The sequence below is a fragment of the Chlorocebus sabaeus genome, chromosome 14 (genome assembly GCF_047675955.1).
Source record: "Chlorocebus sabaeus isolate Y175 chromosome 14, mChlSab1.0.hap1, whole genome shotgun sequence".
In the NCBI taxonomy this organism is placed as follows: Eukaryota; Metazoa; Chordata; class Mammalia; order Primates; family Cercopithecidae; genus Chlorocebus; species Chlorocebus sabaeus.
In genome coordinates, this window is record NC_132917.1 from 44,952,913 (window position 1) to 44,975,066 (window position 22,154).

Here is a 22,154-nt window from a genome sequence, read left to right on the forward strand (position 1 = left end):
AGGAAGGCAGCTGTGGCATCCTGCAAACTAAGAGATGTGGCCATGGAGGAAGAACTGCAGGGCTGTTCTCATTTGATTGTGTGAAGTCGGTTGCCCACCATGTGGTCGAGAATCCCTAAAGCTGATTTCAGAGAGTAGGTGGAATCTGGAGTGAGGGGGTGGGAGGTGGGGTTCAGGGCAGGCGGAAACCCAGACTGAAGGGAAGGAGAATGTTGTTGCAGGAATCCTTCACCTTGACCCTCTGACTGGGTCTCCATAGACAAAGAAGAATGAAGGAAGAGAATTCAACAATATTACTGCCCACTCATAGGAAGGGAGAGAATGATGTATTTGCAGCTGCTGTTCACTTTACAAACACCTTCATGCGTATGGTCGCACTTGTTTCTCTTAATAGTTTCTGAAGTAGGCAAGGTGGGCCATTTCATAGAGGAGAGAACCGAGGCTTCTTTCTCATTAAGGTTAAGGATTTGCTCAATACCACACCACTTATTAAGTGGCAGGGGAGGGACTTGAACCCACTTCCTCTGTTAGTCCTATGTTCTTTCCATAGGTATAAATATTATTATTTAAATTTGCAGAGACCCCCATCTAGGAGCCCAGAACCTCCGAAGGTGAAGGTTTGCTCCTGAACTTGGCAAATAACATTGACAATTCTGCTGGGAAGGAATCTTAGTTTGTCAGAACACTTCCCAGAAGGGCTGCCTCTGTGTGCTGAAGAGAAAACAGATGTCAGTGACTAGTTCTCAGCCTGCAACATTCAGTCCACTTTATGATTCTCTTCCGCAGGCATAATGAGACAGAGGGATTCCTCCCTGCCTGACAGGGCCAGTTTTATGCACATGGAATATAAATAGCTGTCTCTACCACATGATTCTAGAACTGGTGTCAGTAAACTTTCTATAAAGGTCCGGATAGTAAATGTTTTAACTTTTTTAAGCCACATGCAATTTCTGTTACAACTACTTAACTCCGCCACTGAGGCGTGAAAGCCACCATAGACAATGTATAAATGATGGGGATGGCTGCGTTCCAGTAAAACTTTATGGACACTGAAATGTGCATTTCATATAATTTTCACATGTCACAAAATGTTATTCTTCTACTGATTTTTTTCAAGTATTTAAAAATATAAACACCATTCTTGACTTGTGGATTATACAAAACAGGTGTTGGGCAAGGTTTGGCTCACAGGTTTGAAAGACCAAAGAGGTCTCTCAGTCCCAAATATTGTCTCCACAGAGACCTGGATTTCCAACTTCCACCATCAGTTTCACCATCAGTACTCCATTCCTCTCCTCTTTTCTTCTCTTCTCTTCTCTTCTCTTCTGTTCTCTTCTTTTCTCTTTTGTCAGACAGATCTTGCTGTATTACCCTCTGTTGCCCTGGCTGGAGTGCAGTGGCACAATCATAGCTCACTGTAGCCTTGAACACCTTGGCTCAAGCGATTCTCCTGCCTCAGCCTCCTGAGTAGCTGGGACTACAGGCACACTCCACTGCTCCTGGCTGGTGCTCATTCCTTTTGGGTTTCACTGTACTTCTCCAGACTCTTCTTTTTAAGAAGCAGGCATCCTGGGAGGAGGATGATTAGAAAGAAGCCTCAGTTCTCAGCTGGGCGCAGTGGCTCACGCCTGTAATTCCAGCACTTTGGGAGGCTGAGGTGGGTGGATCACAAGGTCAGGAGTTCGAGACCAACCTGGCCAACATGGTGAAACCCCGTCTCTACTAAGAAAAATACCAAAATCAATTAGCCAGGCATGGTGGCGTGCACTTGTAATCCCAGCTACTTGGGAGGCTGAGTGGGGAGCATTGCTTGAACCCAGGAGGCGGAGGTTGCAATGAGCCAAGATCACACCACTGCACTCCAGCCTGGGCGACAGAGCAAAACTTTGTCTCAAAAAAAAAAAAAAAAAAAGAAAAAAGAAAAAAGAACAAAAGATAGAAAGAAACCTCAGTTCTCTCCTCTGTGAAATGTCTTGCCTACTTCAAAGGCTATTAAAAGAAACAAGTGCAATCATACATGTGAAAGTGAAAAGTGAACAGTAGCTGCAAATACATCACCCTAACTTCATTTTAGAACTTTATTATTAGATGTGTTAGAATGTAAGTGCTATGAGGGCAGGGCCCTTGTCTGTTTGGTTCACTGTTAAGTTCACTATTAAGTGCCTAAGGCAAGGAACTGAGTTGCATAAATACTCTGTATAAATACTAGTTGAGTGGATGACTGACTTTCCCCTCTAATTTGAAAGATTGGAGCCACTAGAAGAGATGGTTGGGGCAGTGAAGGCAAGGGGTGGTGGGTGAGTGGGCAGAGGTGACAAAGATAAAGCAATTGCTTAACTGATGTTCCTGCAAGCCCTGGCCTGGGAGGTGCTGATGTCTGCTGATGCTCTCGGAAATCAGTGGGCTTGGAAGAGGCCGGACACAGGGTATGCCAGTACTCACGGAGCCTGGGAAGGGAGTCAGGAAAGACCCAGCAGTTGCACACGGCACCGGGAGAAGTGGCACCAAGTCCCGATGGATTCACCCGATCCATTTCCGTGGAGTGGTGCAGTCGCTGCCAAGAAAAACTTTAGGACTTGACAAGATTTGGCAAGTCCCTGAAACATGAATTTGTGCAGTGTAAAGTTACATGGGCCTTTTGGGAGATGAGGAATATCCAAGAGACAGTGGAAAAGTGTGCTTGGGATGTCAAAACCCACTCTTCCTGCAGGAAAGTGCCAAGGAAAGGGAAGGCTAAAAGCGGGCAGAGAATGAAGACACAGCGTCCCCATCCCCCTAAACTGGCCACACATTTTTCTGAGTCAGACACATCATAAAATGCTATAGGACTGAATGAATGCTATGAATGTGTATATGTTATTAAAAATAACCAGGGTTCCTCACTGCAACCACAGTGAAAAATACCAACCAGGATGCTTACTGAATGGAAAAGTTCTTGCAGATAAACTGTCCCAGTAAAGGACTCCAGCCTTGATTTCTCACCCTGAGTTTTTCTTACGTCCTTATGCAGAAAAGAATCACAACCAGCCATCCCCCGGCTGCCCACAAATCTGATCCTCATCTCTTGTATATGGACTTTATTTATTTATTTATTATTTATTTGTTTATTTATTTGATAGAGTCTTGCCCAGACTAGGGTATAGTGGCATGATATCAGCTTACTGCAACCTCCACCTCCTGGACTCAAGCGATCCTCCCACCTCGGCCTCCCAATGTGTTGGGATTATAGGCGTGAGCTACCACACCTGGCCGCTTATTGATGTTGAAATCTGACTTGGTGATTTCCCAAACTTATACAAGGATAGACCAGATCAGCCACTCTTTTTCTGGTAGATAAGTCAACTGGGGGCTGAGCAAGACCTTCCAGATGTTGCTAGGGGGGTGAGGTTTCCACACACCTGGTCCAGGATCCCCTGCATGGGGAGGAACCGCTAGGGCAAACCGAGCTCTCCATATGACCTAGAGTCTGGACGTGCAACAGAAGAGGTCAACATTTGGGGCCAACATAAAAATCACGAAACTTTAGGGAATGCCTGTGATGCATTGTGGAGACATAAGCTTCAGGTTTCTTCCTTGATATACCCACAGCAGCATGGCAGAGAAGCTAAGAGTCCATTAGACTCAGGATCATATCCTGGACCTTGATCTTACTAGCTATTTGACTTGGGACATTATATTGCCTCACTGTGGCTTGACTTCATCAGCTGTAGAATGGGGAGTGATATTTACCTCATTGACTTATGAGCATTGATTGAAATAAAACGTCTAATGCAACTAGTACAGTACCTGGCATATAGGAGGTATGTGATAAATAGTATTTGCTGTTATTTTTAACTGCAATTTAATAAAACAATTTCCTTTTGCTCTCAATTAGCAAGGCTTCAACTTCCTGTTGCCCAGCCTCCAGGAAGAGGAGGCCCTCCTATGCCTCCTGACATCACATTGCCTACTCCTCAAACTCATCTGCTAAAGTTCTCTCATGGAGACGACAGCAAGCAGATGCCCAGTTGAGTATGGCTCAAAGTGGCCCTCCAGTCTCATGAAATTGTTTTGAAGTCTCAGCTTTAATTTAAATATGCTTGTTAACTTTGCATGTCACTCCATAAAATCTTTTGATATATTAAATCTTACTGGTTTGTTCTCCCAGAATTTTTGAGTAACTTCAAGGTTCTGTGAAGACAAATGTTCCCCTTAAACACATATCCCTGTTGGAGAATCTCACACTAACATCACCTCTGCCCGCGGCAGGTCAGTAGGTTTGAGGAGAGAGGCGTCAAGTTAGACCATCAAGGATGACTTCATGGAAATGGTGAGGCCTGGGCTGGCCTAGTAGGATATGGACTCATGGGAAGAAGGAATAAATGTCTTGAGCAGAGGTCTAGAGGTGGAGAACACAAATGAAACTCCCAAAGAACCGTGAAGAAACTCAGTTCTGGAAACCAAGAACTAAGATTCCTTCTCAGCTGAAAGTCACTAATCTTTGTGTCTCATTCCAGTAAAACCCAATCCCACAGGAGTCAGAGTTGCATTCCAAGGCCATCAGTCACCTTCAGCAGCCACGCAGTCCCGTCTGTCTTCTCGCTCACTCTGTACATGTTTTTCACCTGGACAGGAGCCCCTGTACAAGCGTGGCTGGCGCCAGGCATTGCTCTCCAGCCTCCCTCAGGACTCACGGTCATTAAGACATTTCTCATAATGAGCACATAAGCCCCAACTCACCCAGCCCTCCCTGCCCATTTCAGCAGCCAGCCTTCAAGTTTCACCCTCCACCATCCCAGGCCAGGCACCCACTCACTGTGGGAATTGTCCTTGCTGTCCTCCCTCTCCCCTTCCTTCCTCTGTGAAGCTTCCTTCCTGGAAGTTTTAAGCAGAGTTCAGAGCCACAGGGAGGCTGAATTCTGATACTCCATAAATTGAGACTGAGTTCTCCTACATAAGACTGCCTCAGCACGCTCAGCTAACTTGCTTCTCTTCACCAGACCACTTCCATTTTGCTCTTCTCATTTTAGCTGTCTTCCTCCAGGATCCTGTGGAGTCATCCAGGAAGCACAGTGAGGGGCAGTCGGTTGGAGGACCTAACAGTGCCTTCTGCCCCTAGCACATTCGCCACAGAAGAAGACTACTCTGGGACTCAGCAGTATGGGATGGTGCTGTGGCAGCAGTCTCCTTGGAGCTCACTGGATCCTTAGAATTATTTTGTGATGCTTGTTCTGCATCTTGAAATGACGACCTGTGCCTCTGGGACTCAGCTGCAAGGAAGACAAGTGGAAGGCAAGTGGACATGTTTTTCTGTGTATCCCAAAACAGGTAGCAGTGTCTTTGCAGGTGAGAGCCCTCTTTCCACTTGTTCCCTACAGTGCTGAGCATATTATAGGTCTTAATAATACTTGATGAAAGATGTAGTAGTTTCCAGCCAATATGTTTAGATATCTATCCCTCTTCCCCACATACACCGACATGGAGTATCGATTCTTTAATTTGGAAAGACAGAAGTTGCAATAGGGCAACATATAATGGTATTATAGGCTAGGCAATCAGATAAAACGTGGAGAACAAACTTAGGTGGTGCAAATATTACAGCCTACCTCTCCATCTGTAAAATGGAGATAAAACTCCCTAAATAATAGGCATGCAGTGAAACAATTTAGCAAAGGTGAACATTTAGCAAAGGGTGCATCAAAGATTCCTCATAGTAGTCATTTGCTTCTTTCTCACTTTGGTTGGTCATCAAATTCGAGTTGGTAAAAGTAAAATGGCTCCATTGGAAGCTAGGAGAGAAAGATATATCCACTTAAGACAGTAGGAAGTCAATTCATGAAATTAACTCTTCCTCGATGTGGCCCTGAGGGAAAAATATGAAGAGCTCACAGGAGTATTTGGCTACACCATGATAGCTGTTTCTCTGAATGTTCAGTCCACGCTCTGCCTTCTGGGGTTGTGGAAATGGCTCCTCATAGTCCCATCCCCAAGCCACACCTGAGTGTCTCAGTAGTCATGAATTCTAGACTGGACAGGCCCCGGGGCTGCTGATGCCAGGGAGGCCTTTCTCGGGCTCTGGTCTTCTTTGCCCCACCCTGGCTTGCTAACAGCCAGCACCCAAGCCTTAAGTTAATAGGAGACCAAGAGTGGCTTCAAAAGTCTCCTTAGGGCTTTGGGGAGGAATGTGGAGATGCCCGAAGGGGGTACAGGAAGAACAGATCCCATGCATGACTGCCTCTTGTCAGTAAGGTGGGTCATGGTGGATGGTACCCATGGTACAGTCCTTTCTCCACTCTGGCAGAGGCTAAGATGCTGCCTCTTGATCAGAGAATAAGCACTTAAGGCAATCGTAACCAATGCTAGCATTCTCTATCCACATGGAGTGTGCAGATCTGACCACGGCTGACAGCGTTTAATTTCCCAAACTAAACTGGGCAGAATTTATTTAATATCTGTTTAGCTTCAACAACCCCATTGAACATCAAGAACAAGTCAAAAGACCAGTGAGGTTTTGACTAAACTGGATTTGTTTGTTTTTGTTTTGTTTTACTGCTGTAAGGAGAGGGCAAACACTATAGAATTCTATAGAATGAAACCACTTTCTTAGTGAAATTGCCTTAGATTAGGCAGCAATTTCTTTCAGAAAGTTATTAAATCAGCAGAATGTGTCCCAGAGGCCGGCAGATAGGAGGAATAAGTAAAAAGTTTAAGTCATCTGCTTGGATCACACAGCACAGGAAAGCCAAAGGAAAGAAGAAAAACAACTTCTTCTACAACAGGAATTTGTTCTCATTCCTGGTTCACAATTCTTTCTGGGAAAGATGTGTGTGTGTGTGTGTGTGTGTGTGTGTGTGTGTGTGTGTGTGTGTATATATATTTTTGAGATGGAGTCTCGCTCTGTTGCCCAGGCTGGAGTGCAGTGGCACAATCTTGGTTCACTGCAAGCTCTGCCTCCCGGGTTCACGCCATTCTTCTGCCTCAGCCTCCTGAGTAGCTGGGACTACAGGTGCCCGCCACCATGCCTGGTTAATTTTTTGTATTTTTAGTAGAGACAGGGTTTCACCATGTTAGCCAGGATGGTCTCGATCTCCTGACCTCGTGATCCACCCGCCTCGGCCTCCCAAAGTGCTGGGATTACAGGTGTGAGCCACCGCTCCTGGCCGGTATATATTTTTTATGTAAAACTTTTTCAAATTTGGTCTCCAAATTTAACCCAAGACAAGGCTGTACCGGTCTTGGAGGTGAAGGTCACCCATATCAACAAAAAGGCTTCCTGCTGTAAAATTCTCTCTGATCATCATCTAAGGTCCTGTGTCTCTGGCTGTCCACTGCGGCTGCAGTGCTGTCCATAGCTGGAGCATTCCCGCCACTAGCTTCTTTGCTTCTGTTTCTGCTTCCAGACTGCCCAGAAAGGCTGGAGCAAATGTCATGACTGTGCAGACCAGGCTGTTGCAGAGTCAGGCTTCCATCTTCAGCTTCTCAATGCCCTATTATTCATTCCCGCCTGACTTTCTATTCCGTGTCCTCCCTGCCTCAAATTTCCAAGCCACTTCTCTCTTCCCATCACCTTTGTCCCCACCCCTCACTCAGCACAGGATCTCATTGTTTCCTTCCCCAGGAGGCTGCCTGCACCCTCGCACCCCTTGTGTTTACCTTAACTGTTCTCTGGTCTATTGTACCTTCTTCCTGCTGCTTTGCAAGCCCACCTGCTCCACCCCTTCCTGCCCCTCCTGTAATCCTGCTCCATCAGAGTCCCCTTTTGGGTGCCTTTCAATCTCTCCTTATGATTCCTCTTTAAATATTGATCAAGGTCCCATCACCCAAAGAAAACTTTCCATGCAGCCATCATGGTGAAAATTCTTTAAAGCCAGGTGGGAAATCTTTCTGCCTCTACTTCCCAAACCCTGCTCAGCTTCTGCTTTATTGCCCAACCCAACTGCCTCACGATCTCCCCTTCTTGGGTCTCCTTGAAGCACCAGAAATACCTTCCAGCCTTTCTTCTTGGAACTTCCCTCCCTTTTCCTCATGGCCCGTCTCCTACTAACCCTGCCATTCGGTGTTGTCTGTTGCACTGGCTTCCCTCGATGTGGGCATTCCTCAGAGTTCTGCCTTCCTTCTGTTTTGTTCCATTTATCTGTTTACTATTTCCTGGATAGTCCTTCATGACAGTCACCACCACCAACTCCAACTCCATGTGTCCAGTTGGAACTGGTGTTTTCCCTTTCCCCAAATCCACTTCTCTCTCAGAGTTCCCAGTCTCTGTCCTGCCCATGGTCACCTTCTCAGGCACCCTGAAGAGAGCAGACTACTTGATGGCACTTCCCTTCCTCCCCCACACCTGATTGGCTGCCCCTGACTTCTGCAGTTTCCCCAGCACCCATCCCCTCCCTCCAGGAACACTGCCTTTGCCTTGCCAGTCCTCCTCTCTGACCTGGGTTACTGAAATAGCCTCTGGTCCACCTGCCTCTAATATCATCCCTTCTCAGCTTGTCCTTTTTATGGCTTACAGGTTCAATTACGAACATATAGGTTGCGTTGTATCACCACTCACTCCATCCGCAAGTCTCTAAAACCTTTAAGGGTTATCTCCAGTTTGCAAAACAAACCATCTAAAAACTCCTAATTCCACTTTCCACCCCCACCAACACACTCACACACACACACACACACCCCACACACACCCCGCAGGTGCCTAACTTTCTCCTCCATTAATTTGGGACCACTCATCATTCCCCAGATACAATTTTTACTTTTATTCCTTTGTGTTTCGCTGGTTGCTTGCCTTGGAACATTATCCTCCCCTTTTGAAATCCTATTTGGCTTGTAAGGCTCACCTCTTTCATGAAGCTTTCTCCTGTTCCTCCTGGCACAGCACACTTCTTCCTCCTCTGAAGTCAGGTAGCATTTTGCCTGTCTCTCCATCACAGGACTTATTTCATCCTTGTCTTTTTTATGCCTGTATCCTGAAAGAGCCTAGCAATATGGCTCTTATTGTTATTTGATAGTGGCAACTTATTATTTGCTGAATGAATGAATGAATGTGAGAAGTGAAATTATTATTTGCTGAAGGAATGAATGAAGTACTCCACTGTTTTATGGGTATAGTAACTATGATAACTTTCATGGTATGCTGAGTGGCAGATCACAGCACTTTCACATATTAATAGCTCAGTTTTATCAGGAGCATAGCCAAGACCCTGCCAAGGCCCACAGAGCAGCCCTCCCAGCTTCCCTTCCCCACTGCTGTCCATTCTTCCTCCTGGGGCTGGACCTCTCTGCCCCTTTACTCTGGATAAGATTAAGTCTTGACTTTCATTAATCTTCAGCCGTTTAAAAGAGGAACTTTGCCCCCTTCACAGGGCTGCTGTGAAGTTGTCTGTTAGCCCTAACACTTGTTCCCCCACTTCTTTGCCCTCTGCCCTGGCCAAGATTTCCCCTCCTACCATTCAGATACTAGCTGAAATGGTTTGGATCTGTGTCCCCACCAAATCTCATGTCAAATTGTAATCCCCAGTGTTGGAGCTGGGGCCTGGCGGGAGGTGATTGGATCACGGGGGCGGCTTCCTCACGAGGGTTTAGCACCATCCTCTTGGTGCTGTTCTCATGATAGTGAGTGAGTGCTCACAAGATTTGGCTGTTTAAAAGCGTGCAGCACCTCCCCGCTCACTCTGTCTTGCTCCTGCTCCCACCATGTAGAAGCCTCACTCCCCCTTCACCTTTTGGCATGATTGGAAACTTTCTGAGGTCTCCCCAGAGGCAGAAGCTGCTGCTTTCCGTACAGCCTGCAGAACTATGAGTCAATTAAACCTCTTTTCTTTATAAATTACCCAGTCTCAGGTATTTCTTTATAGCAGTGCAAGAACAGACTAACACACCAGGTAATCCAAGTTCTTTTTCCTTCTCCCTCTCATGATGGGCTTTGCCTTGCCCGTCATGTACACCTAAGTGGAGATCTCAGTCTCTATGTCTGCTTCCCAAGGACTTCTGCATCCAAGCTTCTTTTTGAATGATAAAATGAAAGGCATCGTCTCCTAGGAAAGGCAATTCAGGACTTAGGAAATGGGCAGGGGAATTCTGAGGGACTGAGATCCTTCCTCCTGCTCCTTGAATGCCATAAGCAACTGTCTCTCTCCTTTATCTTGCCCTGCAATAAATTCAGGGAGGCCCGGACCACACAGAAGCCCTTCCCCTAAATACCGTCCTAAAAGCAGCAAGAGGGAGCCATGCGGAGGGGAGGACAGCCTGTGATTCTGGCCCGTCCCACGGGTGAGTCAGCACTCATGTGGTCAGCCCTCTGGCTCTCCTCCCCCAGCCTAGGGAGAAAATGCTGAGTCGCACACCTTGTGGGCAGCCATGGAACCAGAGGCTCCCCTGCTGCTCTCCATCTCCCCATGCCCCAGTCAGCTCCGGGCCTCGTACCCACTTCTTGGCCTTTGATGAGGGGGCCTCGCAGGCTCCAGACAGCCGCCACCCTGGGAAGCCATCCCTCTAGCGGTCAGACGAAACGCAGGCTTCCAGGGAAGGAGCAGAGAAAGAGCCAAGAGTCTTGTGTCCCCCGTCTGTACCTGTGCAAGCCTGAGCAGGAGACACAGGGCCCCCTTCCTGGGCTGTGGGCAGAAGTGGAGCCAGCCAAGACCACAACCCACCCATCCAGGTTTCCATTCATGAACCTTCTACAGGCTCAAGGCTGGAAGTTCGCCTCCTTTGCTGTGGCTTGAAGTGGTTTACGCAGACCGAGTCCAGATATGTAATAGCTGTTCGCTATTTTCTATGAGAAGATTTATTCAAAAATAAATTTAGCTAAGGGGGGAGGAAAGTTTAAAAAAAAAAAAAAAGGAAAGGAAAACAGAAGGACAGATTTTCTTATTGACTCGCTGCCAGGGATTGAAACATGGAGGCTGGCCTTCCTTTTGGAGAAGAGAGACAGCTGCAACATTTCACGGTGTAAAGTCAGCGAATTTCCACAGGCCCGCCAGCCAGGGACCACAAAATGGTTTCAAACAACGGCTGGCTTCATGCTATTTGTGTGTGCGCGCGCGCGTGTGTGCGTGAGTGTGTGTGTTTAGAAAAAGGCAAGGGTGGGGGTTGGGCAAAGGGGAAGCTAAAAAGTGTCCTCGCCCGGCCGGAGTGGGCAGGGGCGGAGTGAGCAGATTAATGAAAATGTTTCGCTGGCATGAGGGGTTTGATTGCCCCACTGCAAAATTGCTTGCAGATTCGAAAACAGCATGTTTCATTTCAAACTCATTCTCTTGCCATACATTAGCACTTGTCAATGTAACCATTAAGCAGAGGCAGTGCAGAAATTTAATTACAAAACCATTTATTTTATTGAAAGAAAAATAAACCCAAGCTACCTCAAATGCATTAGGTAGGTTCAAAACATGTTCAGCTGATAACACCCAAGGGTAGGGAGGCTGCTGCAGGAATAAATGCGTCTTTCATGTGCGGTGGGGACTCGATATTAGAAACAGCTGCCTCTAGGTCCTCTTTATTTAAGTTCAATTAGGAATTAAAAAACAACCGAATTAATGAAGGGACTTTTTATATCTGCAGTCACTCGGCTGTGGCATTCATTCTTCTCTTCCCAATTCACCTCCCCTTTTAAGTATTTGGATTAAAAATGCTAATTAGTCAAAGTGAACTTTTTATGGCATGGATCCCCCTCTCTACCCACTCTCCATCCCATCTCAGGCTTGTCTTTTGTTCTCCTAATGGGAGATTATGCAAGGCCTATCGTATTAAAGGAAATCACAAAAATGTGCTAAACACATCAAAAAGTCTCCAGTCTGTATCTTATTTATGCCTTCTTCCCTCTCCCCCATGTACGTCTTCCACACAGTTGGAAAGCCGGCAGCGCAAGGCTCTCTGGTGAAATACTAGATTTGGGTCGAGCGGCCGGCTGATGTCATGCTGGAGACCGCCTCTCCTGAGCACTAATGGGCTGCCAGTAACAAGTCTGTTTTACTGTTCTTCTGGAAAGGAAAAAAAAAAAAAAAAAAGAGTTATAACCTTCGTGGTTTGGACTGATTTGTCAATTTAAAGTGCATTTTTTTTTTTTTTTTCTGTCTGAGCTATCTACCCACAATTTCTTACAGACATCTCCTCATGCAGTCCACTCAGAGGAAGAATCTGGAAAGGGAAGATTGGTTGTCTTTTCTAACTTTCCTAGCAAGTATACAAACCTCTAAAATTTCAGAGAGGCATCTGTATTAGTTCATTCTCATGCTGCTGATAAAGTCTACCCGAGACTGGGCAATTTAAGAGGTTTAATAAACTTACAGTTCCATGTGGCTGGGGCAGGTCTCACAATCATGGCGGAAGGTGAAAGTCATGCCTCACATGGTGGCAGACAAGAGAAGAAAGCTTGTGTAGGGAAACTTCCTTTTTAAAACCATCAGATCTTGTGAGACTCACTATCACGAGAATAGCACAGGAAAGACCCACCCCCGTGATTCATTTATCTCCCATTGGGTCCCTCCCACAACACATGGGAATTATGGGAGCGACAAGATGGGATTTGGGAGGGGACACAGAGCCAAACCATATCAGCATCATCGGATCATTTGCACAGTGGGAGGTGGGGAGTGGGAGGCAGATAGGCACAGAGGGGGCTCTTTCCCTGCACGTTCATTTTTAGGTCTTGTAACTACACTGATGTGCAGTAGCAGACCTTTGTGACATTGACTCAGTGATGGTTCTGCCTCTGTCACTACTGTCCAGTGTGAGACCTAAGGAGGGCTTCCTGGCCTGTTTCAGAAGGGCCTCCAGAGCTCTGTTGCCCTTTGCAAGACCACTGCCAATGCTTTCTGGGGCTACCCATATTGTCATCTAAACTGCTCTGAGACCCACCAGGCACAAAGCCAGGCAGCTTGAAAATTTGCTGGACGGGCACAGCTGCCTCTGACCCCAGCTGCCTTGATCTGCCCTTGACATGTACTCTTCATGCCAAAGACCCAGGGAACCCGAGGCAGGGAGAACACATTCAGAAAGAGAAATTCACCATTCCAGGGAGTAAGCCTTTACCAATAGATTGTAGATAAGCACTTGCTTGGAGAAGAGAAAGGAGGGCAGAAGGAAGGAGGAAGGAGTTGGTCATATTTTAATATTCTAAGACTTGGCATCTAACATGAGCCCTGCAAACCAAGGAGGCAGCAGGGTAGAGCGGGCTTCTGTGGTGTTACCACAAGTGCACCCAGCAGAGAAAATAGCAATATACTGCAAACATTCCCTGAGGGGTTCAAGAAGGTGACACCCTACTCTGACCCAGCCATGGCGAGATGCTCTTCTAAAACCATGTGTAAGAAAGAGCAAAGGGTTGGGCAGGGATGGGGGGCAGTAGGGTAGGGGTATGTGGGAAGAGAGGGCTGGATTGTTTAATGCACCGTTACTGAAGGAATTTCCACTCGGGTACGTATGTGCTGTAGACTTTCTGAACATCACATCTCACTCAATAAAAGTGCACGCCAACACCATGTGCTCTGTTTATGTCTCTCCCTATCCAGTGCACTGGATGGATGGATGAAGGCACTCTCCCAGGCTTCCAACTCTTGGTAAGTGTGCATTTTCTAATTACATTTCTCAGCCTGGGTTTCAGACAGGAGAGCTCAAAAAATGTATTCCAGTTTTACAAATAGCAATGGTTTTTTAAAGACAGCAACTCAATGATTCAAGAATGACGTCTTTTCTCTTATTCTTGTCTTCAAGAGTAAGAAGTAAACCCCCAGGAAACAGAATTGCTTTCCTCTCCCAGGAGTTGGGTTGTAGATGGAGCATGCAAGTTCTTCAAAATGATCCCGTGGCTTAGAAGCAAGAAGAGGGGAAGGTAGAATGAACTTGCATCCAAGGGGCCTTCTAGAGAGTGTGGAATCCTGAATTGTGCATAACAGAGTGTGCCTGGGAAACAGGAGAGCTAGATGTCTACCCAAAGCATCATTTTAACAGGCAAAGCTACTCCTTCTCCCTAAGGAGCTACAAAACCCGTAGCAAGATCATGTGGCAACTAGGGCCACCTGCTTCAAATAGGGTTTTCTCTCCCGGCTTTGATCCTTTACCCCCAGTCATTTCCCTTCTCTGTGACACACAGAGTAGATAACACCACCTTAGCATTGAGTTTTAACCATTTATTCACATATATTTGTTGAGTACTATATTCTGGGCATTATACTAGGCATTGGGGATTTAATGAAGAACAAGACAGACAAAGTTCTTGCCATTGTCATTTAAATCCCAGTAAGGGAGGTAGACATGAATCAGGTAAACAAATAAATGAAAGGGCCACAAATTGTTAATGCTTTGAATGGAATACATTGAGCATTAGAATGGGCTTTAATGGGAAGGTTTATCTGAGGAGAAGAGTTATGCTAGATCTAAAGGCAGAGAAGGAGCCAGCCCCATGCAGAGCTGGGAGGAAAGTGGCAACAGTGACAGATGCCACAGGCAACACAAAGCTCTAATGCCCATGAGAGTGTGGCCTGACTGGGATCAGCCAGAAGGCTGTTGTGACTAAGTGTGATGAGTGAGGTTGGGCAGTGGCATGGACACAGAACATCCTACATGTAGTGGGAAGCCACTGAATGGATTTTAACAATGGATGGGCATATTCTGATTTATGTCTTAAGAAGGTGATTTTCTGCAAATATGGAAATGAACTGGAGGTGGGCAAAGGTAATAACAGGGAGGCCCTTCAGAGGGTATTGCAGCCGAAGTGAGAGATGGTGGCCAGAATTGGAATGGTGGTGAGTGTTCTGCTTCTTTTTGTTTCACGTAGATTGATTTGTTTTTTTTTAAGGCAGTTTGAGAGTTCTTTGAGAACAAAGAGCTTATTTTATTCTTCACAGGATAAAGGAGGAGCACTACTCCTCACCATCAGAACCTTCATATGATGCAACAAGCACATACTTCTTCTCTGCTTAGTCTTCAGTGCAGGGCGGCCTGACACAGGCTATTCTTCTGGCCTCCTACACCATCACTGCCCTTTTGGGGGACATGAGCATCATGTCCTTCCCTTTTCTCCCTCTTCCCAAACCATGACAGGCCTTTCCCAGAGCCCTTCTACCTAGAGTGTTCTTCTTTCTTTTTGGCAAAGCCTGGCTTTTCTTGCTATCTAAATTGTCTAATAAAATACCGACTTTCTGAAGGCTTTCCCTGACTCCCTGGGGTAGTGGCAACAAAGTGCACCTCTGTGCTCCCATGGTGCTTTGTTCATGTCTAGAGTTTTGCACCTGCTCACACCATGTTGTATGCTCTGCTTGAGTGTCTATCTCCTAACCAGATCCCTAGCTCCTAGTTACAAACTCATTGCCAAATCTCAGCCTTTTCTTTAAAGAGGAGTCAAGGTGAGGATAGATTTTGAATCATGTTATTTGAAATCATGTTATTACATGGTTAATATTAATAAATCTTATCATTATAAACTTCTATTGTACTTTATATTTCCATTAAACTTTTAAATAGTTTTAAAAGTTTAACTTCTATTAAACTCTTAACTTAAAACTTTTAACTTCTATTAAGCTCTTAAATCTTAGCATAATAAACTTCTATTGTACTTTAACATCTAAGCTGTGGCCTCAAATTTAAACCGAAAACAGGCCTGGTAGAATGTAAGTCCACTCTCCTAATGAATGGCTGAGTGTGTGAGCTGGAAGATTGATCAATAGAAATTATCTAAAGACAAGAGGAAAAAAAAGTTGAAAAAATGAAGAAGCTTCAGGGACATATGGGACAATATACAAATGTTCCATATGCAGTTAATTACAGTCCCAGATGTAGATAACAAAGATAATGGGGCAGAAAAAATATATATCTGAAAACATACTGGCTGAAAAACTTCCAAATTTGTTGAAAGATATAAATTATAGATCCAAAAGCACAGTGAATTCCAAACAGGATAATTTTGAATAAAATCCTATCTAGGCACATCATAATTAACTTCCTGAAAACCAAAGATAAAGAGAAAATCTTGCAAGTACCCAGAGAAAAATGACCCATCACTTATGGGGCCATGACTCAAATGACTATGGACTATCAGTGGTGGTGAGGGAGTGGTATATGGACTTATGCTGTTTCAAGGTTTCTACATTTTATGTAAAGAAATGCAATATTAACTAAATATACTGTGAAAACAGAAGGATGTTTGTGTGATAATCAGATCAGCCATTTAAAAACGAATCCAATGTGATAGATCTAAAAATCTAACAAATAAGTTAAAACAAAATTATAAAATGTATTCAAACAATTTTAAAAGGTAGGAAAGGGGGAACAGAGGAACTAAAAACAAAGTGGACAGCAAAAAAGAAATGCAGTCTATTAATAATCCTATTAATAATTACATTAAATGGTAGTGGACAAAATATCCCAATTAAAGGGCAGAGATTACCAGAATAGACTGTTCTTTAAAAAGCAAGATCCAACTCTATGCTGACTAGAGGAGATGAACTTTAAAAACAGAGTCAATTAATAAGGAAGTCATAATCATAAATGCATATGTGCCTAAGAATAGATCCTCAAGATACATAAAGCAAATCTTGACAATCTTGACAGAATAAAAGAAGAAATAGAACATTTTACAATTATTGTGGGGTATTTGAATACTCTCTCTGCAATTGGTAGAAAGCAGGACAAAAAATTCAGTAAAGTCATAGGGAATCTGAGCAGCCATATCAACATCCCAGCCTAATTGATGTCTATAGAACACTATACCCAGCAACTGGAGAATACACATTTTTTCCAGCTGTACATACTCACCAACAAGGACCATATCCCAGGCTATAAGACAAATCCTAAAATAAATTATAGGATTGAAATAATAGTAGGATAGATCCTCTGATCACAATGTAATTAAATTAGGAATCAATTAAAATAAGTTATCTAGGACAATTAAAACAAGTTATCTAGGACAAATCCAAATAAATATATTGCACTTCTAAATAAGCCATAGGTGAAAGAAGAAATCATAGAGAAATGATAAAATATTTAAAACTTAATGATAGGGAAACTACAACATAAACTAAAACAGTGATTAGAGGGAGTTTTATGGCTTTGACTTCTTACATTAGAAAAGAAGAAAGGTTTAAATTCAGTGATTTAAAATTCCACCTCAAATCCAAAGTAAACCAAAGTAAGTAAAACAAAGAAAATAATAAAGAGCAGAAGTCAATGTAATGAGAAACAGATAAGCAATTAAAAAAATGAGTAAACCCTAAAGTTAGTTCTTTGTAAAGAATATAAAACCTGATAAATTTTCAGACTTTGTAAGAAAAATGGAGAACAAAAATTACTAATATCAGGAATGAAAGAGGACTTATCACCACAGAAATCACAGATATTAAAATGTTAAAAGAGAATATAAGAATAGTTTAAGGAACTTTATACTAATAATTTCTGCAAAATAGTTGAAATGGACAAATTTATATAAATATAAATCATCAAAATTTACACAAGATGAAATAGAGAATCTGAATTATAGGCCCGGGTAATTCACTGATAAATTTTATCAAACATTTAAAGAAGAGATAATATCAAACTTTCACAAACTTTTAAAAACTAGAGGAGGACAGGGTACACCTCCCAATTTGGTTTATGGTACCAGCAAAACTCTAATACCAAAGCATGACAAAGATATTGCAAAAGGGAACACTATAGGCCAACATCCCTCATGAACATAGATGCTAAAATTTATAACAAAATATCAGCAGATTAAATCCAACAATATATTAAAAGGAATAAAACATCATGAGCAAGGGAGACTTATCCTGGGAATACAAGGTTGGTTTAATATTCAAAAAATTAATATAATATACCCCATTAAGAGAATAAAGTAGAAAAACCATACGATTTTTCAATAGATGCAGAAAAAGTATTTGACAACATTTAATATATGTTCACAATAAAAACTCTCAGCAATCTAGCACAGAAAAGAACTTCTTCAACCTGATAAAGGGCATCTTTAATGATGAAATATGGAATGGTTTCCTAGCAAGTTTGGAAACAAGGCAAGGATGCCCACTCTTATAACTTCTATGCAACATTGTACTATCAGTCCCAGCCATTACACTAAGGCAAGAAAAAGAAATAAAGCTTTTAAAGATGAGAAAGACAGAAGTAAAATTGTGTCTATTTGCAGGCGATAATTTTTTTGTGCAAACAATTCTAAAGAATCTACAAAACTACAATTAGAACTAATGAATGAATTTAGCAAGATCACATGTTACACGGTGAATATATAAAAATTGATTTTATATTTTATTAGTTTGCAGCAAAAAATTAGAAAATGAAATTGGAAACCATTAATTTACAAAAATGACAAAAATACTTAGGTATAAATTTAACAAAAGATGTGCAAGACCTATACACTGAAAATGACAAAATATTGCTGAAATAAGTTGAAGACATAAATGTATGGAGAAATAGACTGTGTTCACAGATTACAAGACTCCATGTTGTCAAGAAGTCAGTTCTCCCCAAATTTGTCTATAGATTCAATGTGAAATTTTAGTAGGCTCTCTTTGTAACAATTAATAAGTCCATTATAAAATGTATATGAAAGTACCAATGACCTAGGGTTACCAATACATTTTTTATAAAGAAAGACAAAGTTGATAGTCTTCTTGACCAAAGAACAGATGTGTAGATCAGTAGAACAGAATAGGGCGTCCTAAAATAGATCCATAAATATACTATTGATTGGCTTTCAACAAAGGTACAGGGGTAATTCAATGAAGAAAGAATGTCCTTTTCAATAAATGGTACTGGAACAATTACATGTTCATATACTCAAAAAAAAAGAAAGAAAAAAATGAAAGGGAGGAAAAAGACAAAAAGAGAGAGGAGGAACCTCTCACTACCCTCCTTACCTTGTAGCGTATTCAAAACTAAAAATAGATCACAGACCTAAATATAAACCTTAGACTCTATAATATCTAGCATGAAATATAGGATAAATTGTTTGTGACCTTGTGTTATGGTTTTAATGTATATTCCCTTCAAATCTCAGATTGAAATTTTATTGCCAATGTAATGGTATTGGGAGGTGGGCCTTTGAGAGGTGATTAGGCCACGAGGGCTCCACCCTCATAGATGGGTTTAATGCCTCTTGAAAAAGGCCTTGGGGGTAGGTTCTCTCCCTTTGCTTTTCCACTCTTCTTCCATGTGAGCAACAATGTTCCTTTCACTGGAGGATACAGTGTTCAAGGCACCATCTTGAAGTGGAAACCAGGCCTTCACCAGACACCAAACCTGTTGTTGCCTTGATCTTGGACTTCCCAGTCTCTAGAACTATAAGAAGTAAATTTCTCTTCTTTATAAATTACCCAATCTCATGTATACTGTTATAGCAACCCAAATTGGACTAAGACACCTTGGGCCATATTTCGTAGATGCAAAACCAAAAACACAATCTGCAAAAGAAAGTAAGATAAATTGGACTTTATCCAAGTTAAGCAGGAAGCAAAGTATCACTTTACTAATAGCTTAAAAATTGAGGCTTGCCCAGGTCACATAGCCAGCAAATGGCAGAGCCTAGAAATGAACTCAGGGCAGTCTGACTCCAGAATCTACAATTTTATGCATACTATTCTAATACAACTCTACTTGTAAGATACAGTGTAGGGAGCATAGAATTCGACAGCACAACTGTGCCTCTGAGCTAATTGGCCAAGAACTGCCTGCCTACTCCCCACCCTATCCTCTGCTTGGACCTGAGGAATGCCTGAGTGCTTGAGCATTAGCAACACTGAATGAGCTTTCAACAAACCCAGCGATGCTTCATCACCAAAGAAAAATGTTATGACAGAAGTTAGGGCCAGGTTGTCTTCCCTGAAGATTTGCTAGCTCGATCTTGATAACTTGTTCTTGCTGAAAACAAGGGCTGTCCATGCGACTGGTGTCACTCCAGGAGCTATACTACAGTGAATGCAGTTAGGCAAGAGCTTATGCCTCAGTGAGAGCTTGCGCAGGGAGGGATGAGCAGGGTGTAGGACTGAAATCCACAGTGTGGGCCCTTTCCTGCCATTCCTGCCTCTGCTTTTTTCCTTCCTATGGTGCCTACCTTGAGACTAGGCACATAGTGTGTTTCAATAAAGACTCATTGCAGGCCTTGAGTCCAGTATATGGAGCTGCCTGGAATCCATGCAATGGCATTGCTCTAGAGAGGGAGCTTATGGTGGGTGAGTTCATATACCCCTAAGACCAAACAGCTGCAGCACAGCACCAGTTTGAGAGCCCAGACCCCATCAGACTGCATCCTGTCCTGGGGTCCAACAGCTCCTGTGTCTTCACATCCCTAGAGCCCCACTGACATCATCCTACATCCACCCAGAGGATTGCAGTGGCACGAAGCCAGCTGGACCCAGCAGTATGACAGGGGCACCAACACTCTAGCACACCTAGTGTCCTGCACTTTGCAGCACACTGGGGAGGCTACCCCAGGACAAAGGGAACTGAATGTCATGCTCTCTAGCACCTGAGAGTCACCTGCCTGGGGACACTGCCATTGACAGCAACCCCAACCCCCAGCAACAGGGCTGCAGCACACTTACACACTTATACATACCCCGAGGACAGGCTCTTCCCATCCGCTGCCACCATTGCTGCCACCATCCAAGCACTTTGCCTGGGGATAGGGGCATTTCCCTACCCTGCCCATTACAGCCTGCACCCATGTAGGCCTGGGGACAGGCCCATCCCACTTGGCACCACCCCTCTCAGTGCCCAAGCATGCTTCCTGGGGACCTGGGAATCATCTCGCCCCATCCACCACTGCGGGGATCTGTGCACTCCTCCTAGGGCCTGAGGATGGGCCCACCCAGCCTGCCACCACTGCTGGCACCAACTCACACATGCTACCTGGGGCCTTAGAGACTGGCCCACTCAGCCCATTGCTGCCACTACTAACACCAGCACCTTCCACCTGGGAATGTCAGGATTGTTCCACCACCATTATTGCCATCACATGCTGCCCAGGGGACGCAGGACCTTCCCATCTGCCTGGCTCACCACTGCCACTAATGGCAACTGAATATGCTGTCTGAAAGCCCAAGAATCAGCCCACTTGGGCCCACTAACAGTGGTGTCCATGTATACCACCTGGGAACTCAAGGAAAGGCACATTTGGCCCACTACTGTCACTACTCAGGTATACCTGAGAGCTGGCCTACCTGGCACCTCAGTCTCCAGCAAAGCCTCAGATGGCCTCTGCTAACAACCACAGCCTAAGCCACTGAGGAAATCACAGACATCACTGACACTGTTTACAGCCAAAGAAATCATACAGAGAATACACACCTGCATGCACCCAGAACCAAAGCTAATGTACTCTACCCAACCAACACCAGCGATACATCTATAGGAAAGAGTCTTCCCCATGAGAGCCAATTCAAAAAACTGGAAGAAATTATTATTACACCAGATGCACAGATATCAATGTAATGACACAGGAAACAGAAACAGCAAGGAAATATGACACTTCCAAAGGAACACAATAATTCTGCAGTAACAGATTCCAGTGAAAAAGAAATTTATAAAATGCCTAGAAAAGAATTCAAAATAATGATATTAGAGAAGCTCAGTGAGATACAAGAAAACTCAGATAAATAGTACAAAGAAAGCAGAAAACAACTCAGGATATGAATAAGAAATTCACCAAAGAGATAGCAATAAAAAAGAACCAAACAGAAATCCTAGAAGAATTCAATGAATGAAATAAAAAATACAATTAAGAGCTTCAAAAATAGACTAGATCAAGTAGAAGAAAGAATTTCTGATCTTGAAGACAGGTCTTTTGAAACAATCCAATCAGACCCCTCCCCTGCCAAATAAAAAAGTAGGAGGAGAATAAAAGAGAATGAAGAAAGAGTACTGATCTATGAAGCAACACTATAAAGTGACCAAATATTCATGTTTTGGGATTTTCTCAGGGAGAAGAGATGGACAAAGGCTCAGAAAACCTATTTAACAGAACAATACCTGAAAACTTTCTAAGTCTATCAAGAAATTTAGACATCCAGATATAGGAAGTTCATGGAATCCCACATAGATACAACCCAAAAAGGTCTTCTCCAAAGCACATTATAGTCAATTGTCAAAAAGTCAAAGACAAAGGAAGAATTCTAAAAGCAGCAAGAGAAGAGCATCTAGTTACATATAAGAGTGTATTGCTCAGTAAAAGCGTAGGAGAGAAT

At 43.6% G+C, this 22,154-nt stretch overlaps 1 protein-coding gene across 1 annotated transcript in view; it reads left to right on the plus strand.

Annotated features, from left to right (window-relative positions):
* LOC103221007 (uncharacterized) overlaps positions 1–22,154 on the plus strand; it is a 51,529-nt gene that overhangs the window by 20,234 nt on the left and 9,141 nt on the right. Inside the window, exons 4-5 of the mRNA XM_073022711.1 lie at positions 5,024–5,271; positions 13,482–13,529. Coding sequence (XP_072878812.1) covers positions 5,024–5,189 — 166 coding nt within the window. The 3' untranslated portion in view covers positions 5,190–5,271; positions 13,482–13,529. The remainder of the gene's footprint in view (positions 1–5,023; positions 5,272–13,481; positions 13,530–22,154) is intronic.